The following is a 24,792-nucleotide window of genomic DNA, read 5'->3' as shown; positions in this document are numbered from 1 at the left end:
TCTTCCTCTCTCTCTCTCTCTCTCTCTCTCTCTCCCTCTCTCCCTCCCTTTTCCTCTCTCTCTCCCTCCCTCTTCCTCTCTCTCTCTCTCTCTCTCACACACACACACTCACTCACACAGACGCACATTCTCAAATCATCTGACTGACTCCTCCTCAACAGTGTGTCATCAACATCTCTGCCACTCCTCTTTTGAATAAAACACATTACACAGAAACTGAACTCTCACACACTGTTATCTCCCTGTGTGTGATCGTGGCTGTGAGAAATGGCGGAATCTTCGACCCAAAGACAGGATTCTTTCACTTGTTCAGTTTGTCTGGATCTTATAAAGGATCCAGTTACTGTTCCATGTGGACACACTTATTGTCTGGGCTGTATTAAAGGTTGCTGGGATCAGGAAGATGGTAAAGGCATCTACAGCTGCCCCCAGTGCAGACAGACATTTAGGCCAAGACCTATTCTCAGTAGAAACATTCTGATTGCTGAAATGGTTGAGGAATTTAGGAAGACCAGAATCCAAACTGATGTTCCTGCTCACTCTACTACTGGACCTGGAGATGTGGAGTGTGACGTCTGCACTGGGAAAAAACTCAGAGCTGTGAAGTCCTGTCTGGATTGTCTGTTGTCTTACTGTGAAACTCACTTCAAAGTTCACAATGATCTTTTTCCTGGAAGAAAACACCCAGTGATTGATGCCACAGGCCAGCTACAGGACAGGATCTGCTCTCATCATAAGAAGGTTTTTGAAATATTTTGTCGAACGGATCAGAGTTGTATCTGCTATCTGTGCACGATGGACGAACATAAAGGCCATGACACAGTCACTGCTGTAGCAGAACGGACACACAAACAGGTCAGTACTGGAGCTACATGTGTGTCCAACATTTCTATGAGGGCTCTTATACGTACTAACTGTGAATGTAATACTATAACTACAAGAATACTATCTCACCAGTCTTTAAGTCTGGCTGTTTCCACAATGACTTTGACCGTTAGAGAAAGGAAGAATCAGGAAATGTGTATCAGGTGCAAGGTCCAGTGTTGAGTAAAAACGAGTGAAACATTAACCTGTCGGCTTCAAAGTGAACATATTCTTACCTCATAAAACAATGTTCTGTTCTGTTCTAAAGGTTGTGAGACACCTTTGCCACAAGTGTTTTTGCTGTTAAATACCAGTGCTCCTTTTGAACTTAGCTCATGGCTTTATCCTGATTTTCACTTGAAGATGATAGCGACTGCTTCAATGTGTCATTTAATCTCTTAAAAAGATTAAAATGTACTTAAAGGTTTTTGCTTATAAATGTTCGGTTGTCATGTGTGATGTTTGATCATGCTTGTTGTAAACAATCCACCAATGAAAAGAAGCTGTTTTCTTAAACAGGGGAGGTTGGGGCAGACCCAGAGGAGATTCCAGCAGAGAATCCAGGAGAGAGAGAAGGAGCTGCAGGAGCTGAGGAAGGCTGTGGAGACTCTCAAGGTGAGAACTGACCACATAAGACAACAGCTGGCTCAGCAATCGCTTGTTATTGTGTCATCACCGTTATGCTGCCATCTCTACATGATACAGACCATCATAGAAAGACATGGTTTGGCAGGATTTGCCCATGGTCATTTGATCAAGAAGAGCGAGTCACACCACAAGTGAGTTTGTTCCTTCACTTACCTCTGTGTGTCTCCTGTCCCCCTCCTCTTTGTGTGTCTCCTAACAGAGCTCTGCACAGACAGCAGTGGAGGACAGTGAGAGGATCTTCACTGAGATGATCCGCTCCATTGAGAGAAGGCGCTCTAGGGTGAAAGAGCTGATCAGGCATCAGGAGAAGGCTGAGGTGAGTCGGGCTGAAGACCTCCTAAAGCGACTGGAGCAGGAGATTGCTGAACTGAAGAGGAGAGATGCTGAGCTGGAGCAGCTTTCACACACAGAGGATCACATCCATTTCCTCAAGGTAACAGAATTTGAAATAAAGCATCCATGTGGGCTTAAGAGAGGAAAAATGCATAATTTCTAGATCTTTTTATGTAATGTCTTAATGTGTCTAACATATTCAAATACTCAAACACATGACTGCATACACACTAAACCAGCGTTTCTCAAAGTGTGGGGCGCAGAGACGTGACAGGTGGGGTGCGAATGGACGCGATGAAATGGAGATTTTCCCGTTGCCATGCCTTCCTTTATAGACAATAACTATCATACACTCCCATTGCACTAAACAACCACACTCAAACAAAGAAATATTGTTTTAATTAGCCTAGTAAGTATTGTATTGTATAAATTAGCCTGTTTTAACCTTTCCTACTAGTCGTAGTCAGAGATTTCAGGGGAGACTTTTGTTTACTGCTCCAGGGCCGAAGTGTTCTATATTCTAAACTCCGGGGTTATCACCCTTCCCTTCAGTCTGTTGTTGATGAGCAAACTAATGGCAACTTGATTTGGCCGAAGGATTTTGTTACGTGCCGGCTCAATGCACGAAACATAAAGGGGAGGCCACGCAGAATTTACAATAATAATAATAAAAGGTATTTATTTAATGATACCAGGTTTATATTTATCTAATAATTATAAGCAAAACATGTGCTGAATGTCTGTGTTGTGAATAGAAACCAAACATGTAATTTAAAGTCAGTTAATTGGTAATCCAAAACAATCCACAACTATCCAACGAGTATCCCAAATCCAATTACTATCCAAACACCAACGATAACGACAATCCAAAGCTCTCCCGACTGCCATCTGATCAGGGCTTTTGTAGCCCATCCAATCATGGGGTACACCTGTTTCCAATCACCTGTTGTAAAGACAGAGACAGAACAGGCATGCAATATCACAGGGCGGAGCCTAGACCCACCAGGGTCGTAACAATTTATTCTCCACAATGTTACAGCAACATAACTTTGCTCCGGTCGCTACATCTGATCTATCCGTGTGCATCAGCGTTCTCGCTCTCTCTCTCTCTCGCTCTACCACACCCACCCTGTAGCCTACGTGTTGCTCCGTTAAACATTATACATTATAGGAGCAGCACCATTATACAACACTGTATTAACATTAGATGGGGGACCGGGATCAAAATGTGACCTGGAATCATGGAAAATGTTGATTGACGTCGGCGTATTAATTGCAGCGGGACACTGAAAAAAACTTTCCCGGAGCATGGAAGTGTAGGGGGCAATAGGCTAATAGTGACGTTATGGATACATTTGTGACACTAAATTCAAAGGTTGGCGATTCAGCACCAGTGGCGAAAAAGACAACTGATCCACCAAAAAAATCAACCTAAAAGAAAATTGAAAATTTTAATACATTTGACAATTTTACATTACATTACATTTAGTCATTTAGCAGACGCTTTTATCCAAAGCGACATACAAGTGAGATTTGAACTTGGCCTACCATTGTTAACACAATTGCATAGTAGGCCCTTTTTCTCAGCCCATTCGAGGCAAGGATTGACACCATTGCACTTTTATTTTCTCTATTTACGAACTAATGTTAATTGTTATTGATTAAGATTTAGAACTATTTCAATACATTTGACAATTTTAAGTTTGGCCTACCATTTTATTGGAGCTTTGAGGGACAGGTGCTCAAGGTGCTTGAAAAGGCTCCTTTGTTCAGAGTGGGGAATGACAGAAAAAGTTTGATAACCACTGCACTAAACCAACTGAATTCACCCATCATGTCTGCACACAGACCTGGCTGAATATTCAGGTGGTCTGCCTCACCTTTTATGTATTTCTCTCTGTAGAATGTCCTGTCAATCAGAGACTCTCCTCGCTCTAAAGACTTCCCCAGCATGACCTTCAACCAAAGCTTCTCTTTTGAGGCTGTGAAGGAATCTGTCTCTGGAGTGAAGGTGCAGCTGGAGAAGAAACTGGATGACATCTTCAGGCAGGAAGTAGTCAGGATATCTGCAGCAGGTGGATAAACATGTAGAACTGACTCAATGATGAATTCTTTATTTCACAGTTTGAGAAGACAAGGATCCCACTTAACTGTGATGTATTTTTCTGTATCTCTCAACAGTAACGAATATCCAGATCATACAGTCCTTAGAATGTGAGTCTCTCTCTCTCTCTCTCTCTCTCGCTCTCTCTCGCTCTCTCTCTCTCTCACTCTCTCTCTCTGAAATGTCTTTTCACGGGTCTGTCACAGTTGATAAAAACAAACATTAAAGAAAATGAAGATGAAGTCGACTGAAACTATATGGGTTTGGTCAGTGTGTGAAAAAAAGTGTGTGAGTCTGGTCTTCAGATCCCGGGTGAATGAGTGTCTCTCTGTGTTGGGATCCCAGATGCTGATCCTGAGCTCCCAGTCAGAAGAACAAGCAGTAAGGAGTTACTGCCACCAGAGAGTAAGTAATTACTGACTGATTCTAACAGCCTCTAAGCCTGTACATCAGGGGTCTAGCACAGAAATAATATGAATATCAATCATATATATCAATCATATCAATGATGAATTCCTTATTTCACAGTTTGAGAAGACAAGGATCCCACTTAATTTTGATGTATTTTTCTGTATCTCTCAACAGTAACGATTATCCAGATCATCCAGTCCTTAGAATGTGAGTCTCTCTCTCTCTTTCTCTCTGTCTTTCTCTTTTTTGCACACTTGAAGAAAGTAACACTCTTAACGGTGTGCTGGGAAAGGTTGTCTTCATTTATTCACACTTCACACGTATTACAGCTCACTTCACAAGCAACGACTGCTTCCTTTCGCTCTCTCTCGACAACTCTGTCTAAGTTAGCTTTGTCTCTTCCTAACCGTCATGAAAACTGCATTATCCCTGGTATTACAGCGTCATCTATAGGCCAAAACATGCAACAGCATCGTAACTTCAGAAAATAAAAGGCCACAAAATCATGAAACGGGACTAAAGAAAAGACAAAATAGGGGCTTTGCCACACACACACACACACACACACACACACACACAGTATCAATAGTTATTACACTGATCAGGTTTGTAGCCCTCTGAGGTCTAGTTTGCTGAAGCCATCTGATGAAATATGTTGTTTTAATTTCATGTGTCTGTATTAGTATGTACACTATGAGTTTAAACTTCATTTGAAATTTGATCTCAGTTTGGGTTGAGGCATTAGACACATCAGTAAAAATGTTGTGAACAGGGTTTAGGTTAAGTGTGTGGTCTTCAGATCCTGGGTGAATGAGTGTCTCTCTGTGTTGGGATCCCAGATGCTGATCCTGAGCTCCCAGTCAGAAGAACAGACAGTAAGAAGTTACTGCCACCATCGAGTAAGTTATTACTATTAGTTTACCACAGAACATTTAGCATAGAGTTGTCTTGAGGCATACAGCTGAATTTCATATTTGACTGTATTTGTTTGGTATTACAATATGTACTAAGCAATGCAACACTAAACTATGTCAAAATGGAGGATACAGCAACACATAACATGTGCATTTTGCAATGCTTCAAATTGTTTGTGATTGTAAAAAACTGTAATGGGAAAATGTCTTCATCAACAACTACATCACACATGCACATCTCAATGCACATGCTGTTCTGTACCAGACACAATTTCTGCAAACAATGAGAATAATCAGTCGTATTTCAAGTGTATTCATTTGTCTGTTGAATACTGCATCTTTCCATCAACAGCGATCTAAATGTTGTCCAGTTTTAAAGTGAACTGTTTTGAGCAGAGTATCTAAATGTCTGCAAAATTGCTGTAGTTACACAGAGTGTTATTGGTGGTCAACATTGACTGAGACAGGTATCCATGAATATCAGAAGAAGTGGTCATTGAAAACATTTTGTATCAAAGCAATGAAAAGTATTCAAAGTTTAGCTCACTTGTGAATGTGTTTAGTGTTTTGAACAGAGACAAGTGTGAAAATTATTGTAGAAATCTTGGTCGACTTGAGATAATGAATGTATGAATCTATTTATGAATGCCCTTCTCTCTCAGTTTAATGGGCTGTAATGTGATGTTTTCTCTCTCAGTGTCTGAAGTCCAGGCTGTTTTTCCTGAACCAGTGACCAGAGAGGAGTTCTCACAGTGTAAGTTTGACATAAGGACATGCAAGCTATCACACACACACACACACACACAACATGCATGCACACACAGGGATACACTCAAGTGCATAGAATCATGATCATTAGCAAACCCACATACAAATTAAAACCTACATTCATGTAAACATGACATCACACACAGCCACAGACAACCACACACACACACACACACACACAGCGACACACACACACACACACACACACACACACACACACACACATTAATGCTTTTGAATATACAGCCACTGGAACATTTACACACTCAGGGCCTCATTTACTAACATTGCGACCGCAGCTTAATCTGCGCCTTTGCCAAACCGCAAATATCACACGGTATTTTGCATCCTATTTATCAAACAAGAACATCGTCGCGTCATCTGCGCCTAACACCGCCCATTAGTGTTATTTAGCGCTCCGCTAAAATAGGGAAGAAAGAGCCTACATGTTCCACCATGGATGATGAGCTAAAATTAAAATTAGAGCTTTTGGTTCACGAGGTTACAGCAAACTAACCCAGGTAAATATAGAAACTCATAAATATTTCTCCGTTTAGCCCTTCCGTCCACATTAAAAGTTGTGATGACTTTGAATTCAAGACTGTCTTTTATTGGTGAGCTGATTTTGGGAAATTCAACTTTTCAGCGAACATTGAGTTTCTGGGTTGCTATGGTTACCCCTCAGGGTGCCTGTGCAGCTTCATATTAACGAGTTTATGTTCACAAGTTCATATTCACACATATTAACATGAGTTAATCACACACAGACAACTGCAAACTGTTAATATGGTTCCCTAAGCTAGAGATAGCTAGGATAGTTAATATCCAGGTTAACTGCTCCATAGCATCCCGTTAAATAGTCTGGTAGGAATACACGACATCCCTTACTTTAAAACGGCGCATTTCAACACTGAAAACCAGGCTTTTCAAAAAGGCTGCCCTAGACAGATACATTTGAAAACTGGAGTTGTAGCGTGGATAGGGCAGGGACAACTGAAATTTTCAGACGTTCGGTTTGCTTGAACTATAAGTGAAATTACGGTTTAAAGTAAACAATACAATGACCGGCAATTCTGGGTAAAGCGTGGCCAAACAGCTAGCTGGTGGGACAATTTTGTATATGCCTATATTACATGATATATCAAATATAAACATTTAAAAAAAATAACATTTCTGATGTTCGTATTTTTCAAATTTCTCGCAGGCACATAGTTTTCATTTAGCAGCTGATATGTCATGCTGAAACACCTCTTGTTTCGTTACTAATAGGGTACATAATTAGGCGCACTTTACGCATCTCCTCCCATCTCTTTGCGACGATCACCCACTTTCCCTTATACACTCCCAGCAGCGGTAATCTAAAGTGCGCCACCTTTGATAAATACGTTTTTAGGTTTTTACCCGCTATTTTACGCCTGAAACAGGCGCAATCTGTTAGTAAATGAGGCCCTCAGTGTCACTCATATAAAAATAACTCCATTTACACGCATGCGTACACACACACACACACACACACACACACACACACTCCATGCAAACAACAAACAGATACAGAATCAAACACGACAATACAAACACAGATACACACACAAAATTCAATTACATTTGATTTATATGGTGCCAAAACGATATAATTGTCTCAAGGCGCTTTACAGAGTCCAAGGCCTGAACACCCTTATACCTCGTTTCCACCGACATGGTGCCGGTGCCTTATCTGGCACCAGTTCTGCGCGTTTCGACCAAAATTTTGCTGGTGCTGGTGCTGGTGCTGAGAATCCGGCACCGGCACGGCTCCCTGGAGTTGCTGGGCCCAAAATCGGGCACCAGTAACGTCACAGTGGTTATGGGCGGGGCTATCCCACCCGCAACAAAAGTTTTCGCCGCCATTTTTTTTCACCCGTCAACCAAGATGATGAGTGAAAACAGTGAAAACATAAATGAAAAAATACATCCAGCAGTGGTCCACGGATGAAATAAATACCTTGATAGCGATTTGGTCATCAACAGAAATGCAAGACAAAATTGAAAAGGCAGTAAGGAAAGCTAAAATATATGAAGAAATACATGGAGAATTGGAGATAGCGGGGTTCAAAAGGACAACAGACCAAATAACAAACAAATTAAAAATAATAAAGAAAGCTTTCATCCATCAAAATGTGTTGCTTTGTCTGCCTAGTATACATTAACTCTTTCAATCTGGCTTGTTGTTTTTGTGTGATATGACACTTTAAATTAGCTGTTGACTAAGCAAGTTCATGTAGCAGCTAGCTAACTAGGGTACTGTAGCAGCTAGCTAACTTGAGGTACTGCTACAGTTGTTATGCTAGTCAACTCCCATCATGAGCTGCATTGCCTGCTCGTTTGTTCTACATGAGGAAATTTAGAAAACCCGTAGTTGCATCATTAACTGAGACCGTAATGTAGTGCTGGTTTTGTATTGTGTGTACTGTAGAAGACATGCCACTTGAAAACAAAAATAGCTTTTGACTAAGCAAGTTCATGTGGCAGCTAGCTAACTAGCACTAGCTGCTAGCTGTCATGAGATACTGCTACAGTTGTTATGGCAACTGGTAAGTATATATCAGTGTAGTAGTCAACTCCCGTCATGAACTGCATTGTCACTCGTTTTGATCTACGTGAGGAAATATAGAAACCCGTGGCCAAGTAAAAATAACATACATTTTAGGTCGTATACATGGTATTAAAAAAATAAACATACGTTTTAAGTTTTATCGAAATTTGCCTTCTCGCTGGAAGAAGACCACTCGTGAATAACTCACAATTGTAACCATAGTAACATGTCCCAACATTCGATAACGTTCAGTTTTGGTACTGGAACCGGTGGAAATGCAGGCCGGTGCTGAATCTCACTTATATGTGAAACATTCCCTCACAGAGGAAATCACAGAAATAAATCTCTTCCCCCACATGCAAGAAATCATATCAAATAACCACACACACACACACACACACACACACACACACACACACACACACACACACACACACATACACACCTAACACATATAGATACCTAAGTGTGTCCTGTCTTCTCCTCCATCAGACTCCTGTCACTTCACACTGGATCCAAACACAGCACACAGAATCCTCCATCTGTCTGAGGGGAACAGGAGGGTGGAGTGGAGAGATGAGGTCCAGTCATATCCTGATCATCCAGAGAGATTTGATGTGTATCCTCAGGTGCTGTGTAGAGAGGGTGTGTCTGGACGCTGCTACTGGGAGGTTGAGAGGAGTGGGCAGGGTGTTTTTATATCAGTCTCATATAAAAGCATCAGAAGGAGAGGAGAGGGTGTTGAGTTTGTGTTTGGAGGTAATGATCAGTCCTGGAGTCTGGACCTCCGCAGCAGCAGCAGCTCCTCTTTCTATCACAATAATAAACCCACTAAACTCCCTCTAGTGGTCAGCTCCAGAATAGGAGTGTATGTGGATCACAGGGCAGGAACTCTGGCCTTCTACAGCATCTCTGACACAATGACCCTCCTGCACAGAGTCCAGACCACATTCACTCACACACTCTACCCTGGGTTTTATCTAGATTCTGGATCATCAGTGAAGCTGCTGTGACTTGACATGTCTAGATGCTGTTAGCACATACAGGTACATCTCACACATCAAATCATTTAACACATCACTCACACGTAAGGATCTAGCATCTGGGCCACACACACACACACACACACACACACACACACACACACACACACACACACACACACATCACTCACACGTAAGGATCTAGCAGCTGGGCCACACACACACACACACACACACACACACACACACACACACACACACACACACACACACACACATCACTCACACGTAAGGATCTAGCAGCTGGGCCTGAGAACCTTTGATCTTGGGGACAACAACAGACTGAAGCCATTCTCCCATCTCTGGACCCCAGCTATTACAATATCTGTACCTCTAGACCTCTGCTGTAACACATGCAGTATCACCACAGCAGAAATAAGACATTGTGTGTGAAAGGTTTTGATGAGCTCTGTGTTGCATAACCTCACTCTCCCAAGTGTTTAATCCCTCTGTTATTGCATACATGTTCTGATATCTGGTTTTATTTACATTTACATTTAGTCATTTAGCAGACGCTTTTATCCAAAGCGACTTACATATGTGCGACTTACAATGTATACACATTTTACATTTACACTGATGGCACACTGCACATCAGGAGCAATTAGGGGTTCAGTATCTTGCTCAAGGACGCTTCGACAGGTAATCAAACTAGCAACCTTCTGCTTACTAAACGACTTCTTTACCTCCTGTACCACTGTCGTCGGTTTTATACGACGACCACAATATTATGTACCATGACAGTAAATCTTAATGAGACTGTATTCATCCAACAATTGATACCCAATGAAATGTGTTCCTCTGTTTCTTTATTAATACCGTTATAATGAGACCAGTATGCTTTAAAATGTGTTCCTCTGTTTCTTTATTAATACCATTATAATGATCCAGTATGTTTTAACTCTTTGGTGACTGCCCCAAAATTGACCATTTTTAGTGACTTTTTGTAAATCTTGGATATCTCTGCAAATATTGCCTATAACACCATATATTATGATTCATTTTAAAGGGTGATGAATGTAGAATCAATGTAGAATAGATGGAAAAAATATTATCACTCAATTAAAATGATTAAAAAATAATTTATGCTAATTTATGCAGCGATATTTCTGAAATAAAACACAAAATGTAGGTGTAATCTGCTGTGGTTGCCATCATGTTTTAATGACTGCAATTGTGCAAGAGCAAAGTTTTAGTATATACTGTAAGGAATCTTCCTGCCAAATTTGGAGTCAATTTGACAAAATCTTCATCTCCTTTCACGCATCCTATAATCTCCGAAAAAACATATTTTTCCGAAAAAACACAATTTTTCCCCCAAAAAAACATATTTTCATGTATCTTGTTGTAACAACAATTTATTTGCCTAAATAGATATAAAACATGTCACTATAGAACATTTGAACAACATGAACAACATTGAACAACAAATTAGAACAACAATTATTTTATATGCCACATTTAACATATGGTTACTTCAATAAACAAACATGGCAGTCAAGAGTGACTTATTTGTGGTAGTCCTTACTGTGCCAAACTTTAAAACAATTTTTTTCTGCAGTGCAATGAAGGTAGACTTGACAACACTTAGCACTGCAATAAGAAAATACTCTAATTTCCTTCTTTAGGGTCTGATAACAGACTTTGCAGTTCTTTCTCTCTGGGCCAAATGTAGGCATGTGTTCGGTCTCAAAACAATTGGGATCTCTAGATGGAGGCCTGTGTACTGGGGGAGTTCCAAACTCTTCAAGGCCTGCAATTCCCCTTACCAGCTCTTCTCTAAAATCTAAGAGTGTGTAATTTGTAGGTCTTTTGAGATTGTCTGGGTTTTCAGCACGGTGTAGTTGGAACAGTATGAAGCTGTTTACGACAGCAATGTCAATGCAATGAAAAAACAATGTTTTCCACCACCTCATGCAGCGGCGAAGGACATTGTTGGATGCCAGTCTTTGATCCGACAAGTCAACCCCATTCATGTGTTGATTATATATTTCAATGACCTTTGGCTGCTTGACATTAATGGTGGACCAGGTAGTTCCAACTCTTTCCTTCCTGGAAACAATCGTGCAATCATTCGCATTATTTATGGAAGATAAGATGGTTACTGCCTTGTTATCTTTCCATTGGATAGCAAGACAGCAACCATCTCTCTTCCACCTCATGCTTCCCCTAGCCTTTTTCCGTGCCCATTGCTTTCCATTTTTCATAGACAAGGGAAATCCTCGTCTGTTCTCACATGTTGTCCCACAGGCAGGTGTTCCCAGTCCAAATAAATCTTTTATCAGTAAAACTGACGTATAAAAGTTATCAAAAAATAAATGATACCCTTGATTTAGAAGTGGGTTGATAAGTCTCATTACAACATCATACCCCAGGCCATTTGGTCCAATAACCTGACCACCATTTTTGCCAGCATATATATCGAAATCGCAAGTGTACCCATTGCAGCTATCAGCAAGAACCCAAAGCTTGATGCCAAATTTAGTCGGTTTGTTTTTTATGTATTGCCTAATTCCTGATCTATGTTTTGATTTCACCATCCTCTCATCAATCGAGATGTTTTGCGTGGGCTGATATAAGGACTGGCACTTTGATTTGAATTGTGCAACAAAATCTGCCACTTTGCGCAATTTGTCACCATCCTTCTCTTGTCCAGGGTCAACAATGTGTATAGATGCCATAAGGGCTTTGAATCTATCCCTTGACATAATTTGACGCGCCCAGAGGCCATGATAAAGTGACTTGGTACTCCAATACCTGTGAAATGAGCTCACCTTTACTAGACCCATGTAAATTAAAAGAGCGATAAGCTTGCCTAGCTCTGCAGGGTTGGTCTCGCTCCAGGCTCCTTGCTGATTGCCATAATAGGGCTTGCCTACCACCAAATTCCAGCCATAATCGTTGGTATATGTACATATGTCATTCATAATCTCAACGGTGAAGAAGAGCCTGAAAAAGTCCAACGCTGTGGTCATTGTTCCACGCAGGGTATGTTTGGGAAAATGGTTTCCTGGTGGGCGGCGTGGAGCAAAGGGAGGCAGAATATTTGTAGTGTCTGGGTCATCGTAGCTTTTATTTACATCAACAGGACCAGGTGCTACACATTTACCTCTGGCCCTATCACTTCTGCTGGTACCCCTTCCTCTACCCCTAGCCCTTCTTCCACGTGGCTGTCCTCTGCCACGTTTTTGCAGAGGTGACCCAAGATAATTTTCCGAATCACTCCCTGAACTTGACTTGTCTTGTGGTGGATATTCACCTTGAACACTGCAATGAAAATTAGCAACATAAAACATGAATGTTGATATATATCAATATTCATGTTTTATGTATTGATCTTTGACAAAGTTGCAATTACTTTGTCTCTTTACTGATCTATGATTTGCCATGCAATGATCAAGGTGAATATCATCCACCACATGATAGATATAAGAAGAATGTTTAGGATGAAATATCATAATAAATAGCAAACTACAAAGTTATATACGAGAAATAACAACACAAATGCAAGTATAGAAATATATAATCATTTATTTTGGTTGATCAAGATAAACAAAATAACTATGAGACAGAAGTGATAGCATTGTATGAAAAATAATGTGTATCGCGATCTAAATGCGGGACATATGACACGAACGAATCCATGAATGTAACGTCATTCACGTCAAACGTCAAACACTGGAAACACATAGGTTATCAAGAAAACGTCTAATAACTTCCAATAACCAATTCCAAATAATAATATAATGTTATAACGTTTAGTGTTACTAAAAAGATGTATGTATTGATATATATTGATGGCGCAAAAGATCGGAAATTGTAATGTAAGGATAAACAGCGTGTCGTTTAGGAGTGAACATAGACGCATCTAACCTCAATTCTTGATCATTATCACAATCATTCATTAATAGATGATCAAGTTCTTCCTCTTCTCCACTGCTCATCCCACCAGTGGAACTATCTGCATCTTTGTCCTCTTCATTGTCCGTTTGTAAACATAGATGAACCGCTTGATCGAGCGTGTAGACTTTGCTTGCAAACGCCATGTTGAAAATGAAGCGACGTCAAAAATATTTTTCTATAAAACATCTCTAAACCAATGGTATTTGAGACTGGGTATTCAAATCAAATACTCTTTTGTGATTGGACAACTGTAAACAACATTTTCAGTACCATGGGAACGAAGATTGAGTGAAATAGAACAAGAATGCAACAAAATACGTGACCAGTCATGAGTGACCGAAATTTAAAGGGACCGTCACCAAAGAGTTAAAATGTGTTCCTCTGTTTCTTTATTAATACCATTATAATGAGACCAGTATGTTTTAAAAGGTTTTCCTCTGTTTCTTTATTAATACCGTTATAATGAGACCAGTATGTTTTAAAAGGTTTTCCTCTGTTTCTTTATTAATACCATTGTAATGAGACCAGTATGTTTTAAAATGTTTCTGGTGCAAAATAATGAATAAAGAGTTATAGACTGGCATTCAATGTGCCTTAATGTACTATTTTTCTTGGTGTGTGTGTGTGTGTGTGTGATTTATCTCAGAAGTATTTTTGTTAAATGTCTTGAAATTCCTTTATCTGGGCAAAATGAAAAGTCATTGAGGACCTTCTCGAAATACAGTGGTGTGATGAACATGGAACAGTTTTGCAAAAACAAGTGTCATGTAAGGTCAAGCAGAGAAGCCTGTGTGCAGAGACGAGTGTCATGTTGTCACGGAGCGAACAGACTTCGAGATCGTATACTTGAAACAGAGTTTATTTTGCAAATGGAGACAACCAGGGACACACAGCACAGACCACAGGATGTCGACACGTAGATGCTGCGGCAGTCACAGGGAATACAGTCACTACTCACAGAGGTGCGCAGGCTCGTGGCCCTGCCGAGACCCAAGCGGGCTGGCGATCAGCACGTAGAAAAGCGCGTAGAAAAGCTGTTGCGGCAAACAAAACACGAGTCATACTCGGCAAAGGATTAACTAAACGAGAATTAAGCACGAACACAAAACAGGAGCAAAAGCGAAGCTCAACACAAAGGCAAACTATGACGGAGGTAGCGATAATCCAAGATAGTCAGGCTGCGGGAGTTCTGAGGGTTGAACCGTAGAAGTGCGATACCAGACACCGAGTGACGGGAGTGAGAGGTATATGTAGGGGCTGTGGCAGGTGTGGGTGATTAGGAACCCGGTGAGTGCAAACCCGGTGCAGGTGAGTGAGGATGCAGGTGTGAGTGATCAGTACTCTGACGTGACATATGTAAGGTCAAGCAGAGAGGCCTGTTTTTAGAGATGAGTGTCATGTGTAAGAGAAAATTAAGGTTAGTATGAGTTCATCAACAAGCAGTTCTTAGCAGACATACTACTTCCACAAGTTCCAAGAAAAGAGGCCTGGTGGTGTAATGGAGCTGTGGAATTTGACAGGGCCAGCCTGGCCAGCAGTGACTTACCATTTTTTAGGTCAGAAAGGCCACCACTGGACACAGACTAGATAGGTGTAGCAGCTGGGGTGTGAGAACCAAGGTTTTTCACTGAGGCCCTATTGTCAAAGAACTTAGTTAGTTACAGCTCCCCAGGGGATCCATAATTAAGCAACATTGTTGCGCCTGAGGGGTTAAAAGACTGGACTGTGTATGATGATGTCAGAATGCATTCTCCAGCCGAGGGGTGATGAGCTCCTGTGTGAACTGATCTCTCCGACTGAATCTTGTACTCTCTCAAAACTCAGTAAACTCAACTTAAACTTATTTGCTGTGTGGCGGTCTTCACTTGATTCTCTGCAAACCAACACGTAGAATTAGTTTAATCTAACACATGTAAGGTCAAGCAGAGAGGCCTGTTTTTAGAGATGAGGGTCATGTAAGGTCAAGCAGAGAGGCCTGTTTTTAGAGATGAGGGTCATGTAAGGTCAAGCAGAGAGGCCTGTTTTTAGAGATGAGTGTCATGTAAGGTCAAGCAGAGAGGCCTGTTTTCTAAAATCATGACAGTGCAGTTTCTACAGGTGCAGGCTGTCAGGGACAGGCCAGTATTAATTAAAGGGTCTCTGCACAGGGGATGCAGATTAGTCAAGGACAGGCGAAACTTCCCAAAACAGTCCTAAACAGGGTCACCATTGTCTGGAAATGTTTTTTGGCAATTAGTGAGCAGAATATTCTGATTCTGAATATTCTCAATTTTGATAAGTGTTTCGTTTTTTCGATTGGAAAAGCATAGTGACGGAAATTGTGTTATAAAAAGTAAGTGCACTGATTTTTGACAGAGATGCTCCATAGACCAAATCAAATTGGATGGAAGTCTGCAAGATTGAATAAACTTTAGTTCATCACATTCAGTCGACTGCCTTTCATTGAAGTAGCAACTTTAAGATTTGAAGAGATTAGTTTCGACTACAACAGTTTCTCATTCATCCTGTGTCTATGATTTCACTCCTTACTCATTATTACTGTTCTTGAGTTCATTTCCCCCAAGTGTTCTCATATGTTTAATTTATTTAGTGTCTGCCTATATCTCTGTCCACTAACAGCTGAAGACAGGGGAGTCATTTTGGAATGACGCTGGAAAGGACTTTGGTCTCAAACCTCCCATTGGTTTCCACTAAATTGGCTAAAAATGGTGGTTTTACTTTGGGCAACGAACCCTCATGTGAAACCATAATCTCCCCCTTGGTGCACACCATTGTAGAGAATAAACCTTGTTCCTGATGGAGAACCATCCTCTAGCCGTTGGTGCGTTCCATTTACCTGATGGAGAACCATCCTCTTGCCGTTGGTGCGTTCCATTTACCTGATGGAGAACCATCCTCTTGCCGTTGGTGCGTTCCATTTACCTCTGAAGTCAGAACTCGGAGCTGGAGTTGTTTGAGTTCCAGTAACAGAACAGAAATACCTTGCAGCAACTGTAAGGCAACCTGCTTTTAGTTTGAGAGTCAAAAAACAGACATGTTAATGGATTGTAAAAGTTGTGTCCTCCTCTCTACTCTAAATGTATATCCTCAGAAAGTTACATGTTGAAAATAATCACCAATTAATGGAACCTTCTTCATTTCTGATAAGTGTCATGTAGATCTTTAACTTGAATCAAATAGTAATTTCTTCAAAATGTCTACATCTATTTATTACATTTAAATGTATATACAATAATACGTGAACACATGTTTTGTGTATGCAACGTAGGCCTAATGTGTTTTAAATATGTTCTTTCAATAATAATATATATATTATATAAATAGAAATGAGAAAAATACAGTATTTCTAAATTCAAATGTATATTGTGTAAATCCCATACTCATAGATGCTGTATATTCCTGTTAAAGGAGCTTTAAAACAGTAAGCACTACATGACAGCATGAGTAAAATGTGTCTGTCTCCACCTGGAGCAGCAGGAGCCTCAGACCCCTCACTCCTGTCTGTCAGCCTGGGAGCTGCTGTCTTTAGTCTCGTCCTCCCCTGTGTCCCCCGTCCCCTCTGTGTTCAGACCCCTCACTCCTGTCTGTCAGCCTGGGAGCTGCTGTCTTTAGTCTCGTCCTCCCCTGTGTCCACCGTCCTCCCCTGTGTCCACCGTCCCCTCTGTGCTCAGACCCCTCACTCCTGTCTGTCAGCCTGGGAGCTGCTGTCTTTAGTCTCGTCCTCCCCTGTGTCCACCGTCCCCTCTGTGCTCAGACCCCTCACTCCTGTCTGACAGCCTGGGAGCTGCTGTCTTTAGTCCCATGAAGACCATGTTTATTACCTCCACGGATTCACACGTCCTCTGGGACCCAATCCTCACCCAAATCAGCACGTGGGCCACATTGCTAGGCAGATAGCAGACAACAAACACCACCACCACCTCTTGATGTTGTCATGGCGATCCAGATGCCTGCGCCTCAGCTCAGAGACGATGCGGAGCGAGCAGACAAGGATCAGAGTCAGGGGGACGAAGAAGGAGATCATGAAGACAGACTTGTAACAGAGGGACACAGGGTCCAAAGCCAGATCATGAAGACAGACTTGTACCAGGGGGACACAGGGTCCAGATCCAGATCATGAAGACAGACTTGTACCAGGGGGACACAGGGTCCAAAGCCAGATCATGAAGACAGACTTGTACCAGAGGAACACAGGGTCCAAAGCCAGATCATGAAGACAGACTTGTACCAGAGGGACGCAGGGTCCAAAGCCAGATCATGAAGAAAGACTTATACCAGAGGGACACAGGGTCCAAAGCCAGATCATGAAGACAGACTTGTACCAGAGGGACGCAGGGTCCAAAGCCAGGCACACCAGGAAGCTCTCGCACTGTGTGACACGTCCCGCCACCAGCTGCTGTGGCGTGTGTGCATATCTGCTCCAGTCAGTGACTAAATGAAGTTTATATATTTCCTTTCCTGTACATTTAATTCAACAGTGTGCAGCTCGGGTATTGACAGGGTTCACGAATGCAGCTGTATGTAAACAAATTATTTGAATATAATTGCTTTTGACATAATCTCTCATTTAGTGTCCTAAAGTTTGTGCTTTGTTTTGAGAAGAAAATCATATTGATCATATTTCCTGTGTTATTTACATTACATTGCTGTCTACTGGTATTGCCCTGGTAGGATCAACTATATTTGAATTTGGACATTTGAACAATGTATCAGTAGTGATGAGCCTGGATTGTAGGATGAGTCAATATTGGATGAAGCCATTTAGGGAAGTTCACCGTTTTTAATTATTAGATAATTGTAAATATGCTAATGATGGGGTTTTATTTGTCTTTGAGGTTAATGTGGCAGCCCACCTGGACATTCCTCATTCTTACCTCATGTGGAAGCAAAGAGGAACAAGGAGGTGAAGCTCACTGGTCACTGGTCAGCGCTAGCTCACTGGTCAGTGCTAGCTCTGTTAGCCGATTTTGAAAAAGTCTCTAACCTCTCTGACCTGTTTATCAGACATGGACTGATGTCTCTAACCTCTCTGACCTGTTTATCAGACATGGACTGATGTTGAACTGAGCAGGCTGCATTTCTCATTATGTAATTGTGATGAATAGTAATAAGCATGAGGTCTACAGATCTATAGTAAGATGCTCTAATTCACTCTGATTGACCCAAATGAGGTTGTGATTTACAGCAGTATGCTGCAGAGGCTCTACAATAGAACCATACTGTGGATTTCACATAGATCAGTGCAGTTGCAGTTTCGGTTGTTGTTGTTGATTTCATATAGTTACATTGTACTCGTGTGACCCTGGTTTGCACCTTTCTTGATGTTTTATTTTGTTAATCAGATCTGTGGAGCATGGACAGTTCAGTTAAAAGTGTTTTGTATAATTTTGTGTATTTCCATGTGTGTTTTGGTCTTGAAGGAGAAAAACGGCAAATTGTGCTCGTGGGTAAAGCTGGCGCAGGGAAAAGTGCCTCTGGAGTAATGCTGATTATACATAAATCATGCTTGATTGTGTTATTATACCAGTTCTAGTGATCAGATATTGATTGTGTTATTATACCAGTTATAGTGATAACATATTGGGATTAATAAGAGACTCCAACCAGATCCCAATCAAACCCTCAAGTAAACAGACGTGGTCAAATAGATGGTGTCACACCTCTTCTATAGGGTACCTATAGTTTCCCACTACTTCTAGAGTACTATAGCAAGACATATGCTTTCATTAGATCAGGGGTGTTGGTTGTTCAATTTGGAAAGAGAAAGAGAGATGCGCTGCCTGTTGAAATGCAGGAGAATTAAGTAGAGGTAGTCCACTCCTGACAGTTCAGTTAAGTGGAACTGTGTCTTTACCGGCAGAGGGAGTTCCATAAATCCAGCAGAGAATCCAGGAGAGAATGAAGGAGAGAGAGAAGGAGACAGAGGTTTCAGCCAGAGCAACTGTCTGGGACCCCTGTGAAGTCCACAAACAGACTTCCTCTGACATCCTCTGTGTCTCCTACTAGCGCTGTGCCCAGGCGGCTGTGGAGGACTGAGAGGATCTTCAGTGGCCTCCTGCGCTCCATAGAGAGAAGAGCTGAGGAGGAGGAGGCCAAGCTGCAGCGGGCTGAAGAGCTCCTGAGGAGGAGGAGGCTGGAGGAGGAGATCGGTGAGCTGAGGAAGGACGCTCGTCTGGGCCGGCACTCCCTCTCACTCAACACAAGCCATCTCTCAAATGGTGCCCTCCTAAACTGGGTTGGACTGAAACTCAATTGGCCATCTACACAAAGTCTGCTGTGAGTCAGTGGTACAGGCTGCACAAGTAGTTTAAATGTTTAAAGTAACTACAACCACAAACTATTACTGCTGCTGTGTGAAGTAGAAGCCATATTGCCTTAAGCAATGCTGTTATGAACACATTACACATTAAGAAAAAAATATATACAAGGATAACAATCTGCCATCATTACTTGCTGGATTAAAAACACAACCATTTTCGCCTTCTCTGTTGGGCTATGATACAAAATACATTTCTTAGATGTTGCCACCAGGGGTCACTGTCGCTCATCACTTGATGCTGTGCACTCCCATTCATACTGCACTCTCCCAAAGGAATGAATCAGTGACTTCTGTTTGAGTATATTACTCTATGTTTACCCTCTTCTGCCTTCTGCCTCTAGACCAGGGGTCTTCAACCTTTTTCAGTCCAAGGACCCCTTGGCTGAGAGAGACACTGAGCAGGGACCGCCACCCCGCCGCCCCAAATTTGGGCCTGATATTCATATAATTTATTTGGAACTAAGTGTCAGTCACACACATACACTCCCCTACACATGTTTGAACATAATTACAAATCATCTGTGACACACAACTCGTTTCAATTTATTCTGTTTATTATTGACATTTTTTCTCCCTTACAGTTAGCCATCACTCTGTATTCAATTAGGGAGGGACAAAGAATTGAGTAGCTTGAGAAGCTTAAGTATGGATGAAATATCTCATACCTAGTGAGAGATCTGACGTTTGAGAATTCATCATTCATGTCTTTGGCAACAACATTCTCACTATGAAGCATGCAGTGCGTCATACATGGCTCTTGCACCGTCTGTGCATATCGCGACACATTTTGGCCAGGGTACAGTATATCATGTTCACGGAAAAAATTGTCGATCACTTTGAAAATCTCTAAACTTTTTTACCTCCAGGCAGCTGTTTACAGAATAGAAAATTCCTCCTGCATCTAATTTTGGTCGACAAATCACAAAAAAGCTAAAAGCTGAGCGTCGTTTGACACATCGGTGGATTCATCTAATTGTAGTGCAAAATATCTGCCTTCGGGAGTTTTGCGACTAGAAGGCCTAGTGCCCTCACATCAGCTGCCAATTCATCAATAGACGGGCATTGGGATGCTTTTCAGTTTTTTTACGTACTCATCCTTCCCAAACATTGTTTTGCACATATCACTAGCTGTTGACAATATTACACTTTCCACAATTATGTATGGCTGTTTGGTCTGAGCGACACGTAATGCAACTTGATAAGAGGCTTTTAAAGCTAGCTCGCACACTTTGGCTGATTGTCTCATCAAGGTCTGCTGGCCCTCAAAAGATTTTAAACGGGAAATATTAAATGTTTTTTTTTATTTCAAGTGAGCATGGGTTGTCTTTGAGTGTCGTTGCAGCTTTGATGGTTCCATAGTTTCGTTTGATAGCACGGAAGAGCAAACCACGCACACTGCTAATTCTTCACCATCGGTCTCTTTGTAGGTGAAGGCAAACTTCAGATAATTCTCTGAATATTTACGTGTCCCGTTTGCACTTTTGGCTGTTCATGGAAGGTGTGTTGGCATCCTATGAAGTTAGATCATCTGAACCGCCATCAGTGGTGTCTGACGAGGAGCTTTTGTCCTGAGAAATTACAAAACGATCAATTATTTCAAATTGTATGGTTATGGCAGGTAACGTCTTTTGGCACCAGATAGCTAAATGTAGCTAAAAGTGCATATGTTGCCATTATGATCAAATGATCGCGTGAAGACTCATGGGTAGCCTATGTATTATTTTTAAGGAATAGAAAGCAATTTTTACGTTCTGTTTATGTTTATGTAGTCTTTTGGACATTTTACATTTTTGGAAGAGGGAAAAAATGCTTCAGATGAAATCATTTGGCGGACCCCCTGCAGTACCTCCGCGGACCCCCTGGGGGTCGCGGACCCCCGGTTGAAGACCTCTGCTCTAGACTTCTCAGTCTATGTGTGACCCATCAAGGTCAACCAGCGCTTTGCCTTTGATCAGGTGAAGCAGTCTGTCACTGAACTGACAGAGAGACTGGGAAACTTCTGGAAGCATGCAAAACATTTCACTGTTTTATTTAGGAGCTAAATGTCTGTAATATGTTTCCTCTGCTTTGATTTCAAGCATGTTTGTTTGTGAAGTAGGTTGTTGAGCGGCAGAGGGAGTAACCAGGAGAATGTTTTAAGTAGTCCAAAAGGTACAGATTTATTAAGCTGCCGGCAGGTGACAGACAATACGAACATTTAACATTTAACTTTGTCAAAACAAACAAACAGACAGACAGATACTTAATTACCCTGACTAGCAGTTATAGCTTCATTTAACAAAAGCACTAGGCATCCTCTTAAGTCAGAGGTCCGAATTCAACTCCCCTGCCATTCCCTGGAAGCAGGTTATATTTCCTTAACTCCTCCTCCCAGGAGTTAACCATCAAACAAAAATCAATTATCTAAACAGACAATACTTTAACATATTACACATGTATCAAACATACAATCATTTACATCTCACATCACCACATGCACAAACATATCAATTTAGCTTCTGGCAGCCAGCTATAAGGATATTATCCTATATAAACAAAAACACCCCTGTCTAAAATGGAACAGTCCATTGTTTGGCGCTCCGGCCGGAATAATGAAGTCCTGTTCACAAACACGCGCCTTTGGCCATGGCTGGTTATGCTGCAAGTAAGCTTCCATTGTCTGCGTGATATTGTTTGTATCCAGGAGTGAGTGATTCGGATCATTGGCTCACAGCACGGCTCCATGCCGCTCCACCCGCGATTCCGTCTCACCCTGGTCAAACCGTTCATCAAGCCCTCACATAAAACCCAAACAATTTCCCCAGTGTCTTTCTGCGCTATTTAAAGTGACGGTGAATATTATTAATAGTCTATTCAGTTATGGCTGCATGCTATTTACCAGCAGCGGTAGAGAAAATGAGAATCATGTCTCAGGGAAACCCTGCATATGGTTGTAGCTTAATTATGACTGTAACGTAAATGAGGTATGTATTCTATTGCAGCCAACCTGTTGCTTGTTGGTAAACTCTCTGTTTGATGATTGATTCGAGTAAATGCTCTCAATGAGGAAGCATCAGCTTGTTATTATTTCTCCCTGTTTTTCAGGGGTGTAACACACACACACGCAAACATACACACACACAAACACACACACATTCACAGAGTTGTATAAAGGGACAATCAACCCCAGGGACAATCAACCCCAGGTCGTTCTCTCAGTGTGCTTGTGGCTGTGAGAGAAAGCAAACACAATGGCAGAGGCTAATTTAAAGAAAGAAGAGGACTCCTTCACATGTCCAGTCTGTCTAGATCTGCTGAAGGATCCAGTGACTATTCCCTGTGGACATGATCATTTCTGCATGAGCTGCATTGAGGGCTGCTGGGATCAGGAGGATCAGAGAGGAGTCTACAGCTGCCCCCTGTGCAAACACACCTTCACTCTTCACTCCCAGACCTACACTCTACAAGAATACTCTGATTGTTGAAATGGTGGAGACATTCTCCTCCTCTCTACCTTCCTGTTGAAACACTATAGAGATGTGGAATGATGATGTTTTGACTTTTTGTTGGTGTAAATGCCTCACTATTTCAAATTAAAGCTGCTAAATGATTTAAAGACACAACTGCACATCCAAACAGCCAGGTCCCAGGCCCACTGCAGATGAAGTTCTCTCATGAACACCATGTCAGACCAAGCACTGTGTTGATTCCTCAGGTATACCAGCTATACATCAAATCAAATCAAATCAAACTTTATTTGTACGGCGCATTTCATACAAGGAAGTAACACAATGCGCCTCACAGTAGGAAAGAAAAGGGGGGGGGGGGTTTACAAACACTTGTAAAAAAAAAAAAAAAAAACACAGATTTTCAAGAGATAAATGAATAAAATAAAATAAACGTACTAACCGCACTGGCACCGTAAAGGACTACTCAGCACGGTCATCGTCAAACTAAGCTGCTGGGGGGGGGGGGTTACAAACACTTGTAAAGAGACACAGATAAGTAAATAAATAAATAAATGTAACATTAATGTTAAATAAATACATTTTACAAGTTACAAAACACTTATAAAAAGACACAGATTTTGCCAGAGATAAATTAACAGGAAATTACGTACTAACCGCACTGGCACCATAAAGGACTGCTCAGCACAGTTATCGTCAAACTAAGAGACAGCTGCTGGGGGGGGGGGGGGGGGGGTACAAATACTTGAAAAGAGACAGAAATAAGTAAATAAATAAATGTTCCATAAATGTTAAATACATTTTACAGTGAGTGATAAGCGAGATCAAAGAGGTATGTCTTAAGTGCATGTTTAAAGGTTTCAACCGTTTCGGCCATTCTTAGGTATTCTGGCAGAGTGTTCCAAAGGTTGGGGGCATAGAAACTAAAAGCTGCTTCCCCATGTGTCTTTGTCCTGGCTTTTGGAACTGTTAGAAGTTCAGTGCCGGAGGACCTCAGGGATCTACTGGGTGTGTACCTTGAGAGCATGTCTGTTATATATTCAGGTGCATGACTATGGAGTGATTTATAGACTAGTAGGAGAACCTTGAAATCTATTCTAAAACTAACAGGTAGCCAGTGCAGTGATTTTAATACTGGTGTGATGTGCGCTCTCCGTCTTGTTTTAGTGAGGACTCGCGCTGCTGCATTCTGTATTGTTTGTAGTTGACTAATGGCTTTTTTTGGTAGACCAGACAAAAGCGAGTTACAGTAGTCTAGCCTGCTCGTGATTAACGCGTGCATCAGTCTTTCGGTGTCAGCCTGAGCGAGAAACGGTTGCACCTTAGCAATGTTTCTTAAGTGATAAAAAGATGTTTTAATTATATTTTTGATATGGGTTTCAAAATTGAGATCTGAGTCAAGTATGACGCCTAGGTTTCTGGCTTGGTGCTTGGTGTTAAGTGCTAGTGTTTTTAAGTGTGCAGTTA

The 24,792-nt window shown here is 41.5% G+C and overlaps 1 protein-coding gene across 1 annotated transcript; it reads left to right on the top strand.

The window, feature by feature from the left end:
• The first annotated feature begins 232 nt into the window (after positions 1 to 232).
• On the top strand, positions 233 to 9,640 carry LOC122129302 (tripartite motif-containing protein 16-like). The gene is made up of 10 exons (XM_042704314.1): positions 233 to 855; positions 1,384 to 1,479; positions 1,712 to 1,945; positions 3,749 to 3,920; positions 4,027 to 4,059; positions 4,295 to 4,354; positions 4,535 to 4,567; positions 5,200 to 5,259; positions 5,972 to 6,028; positions 9,107 to 9,640. The coding sequence occupies exons 1-10, from the start codon at positions 268 to 270 to the stop codon at positions 9,625 to 9,627; spliced, it is 1,854 nt and encodes a 617-aa protein (XP_042560248.1). The 5' UTR covers positions 233 to 267; the 3' UTR covers positions 9,628 to 9,640.
• The last annotated feature ends 15,152 nt before the right edge of the window (positions 9,641 to 24,792 follow it).

The sequence above is a fragment of the Clupea harengus genome, unplaced genomic scaffold (genome assembly GCF_900700415.2).
Source record: "Clupea harengus unplaced genomic scaffold, Ch_v2.0.2, whole genome shotgun sequence".
Classification (NCBI taxonomy): domain Eukaryota; kingdom Metazoa; phylum Chordata; class Actinopteri; order Clupeiformes; family Clupeidae; genus Clupea; species Clupea harengus.
The sequence above is the reverse complement of the archived record's forward strand: the minus strand, read 5'-3'. Positions and strand labels throughout refer to the sequence as shown.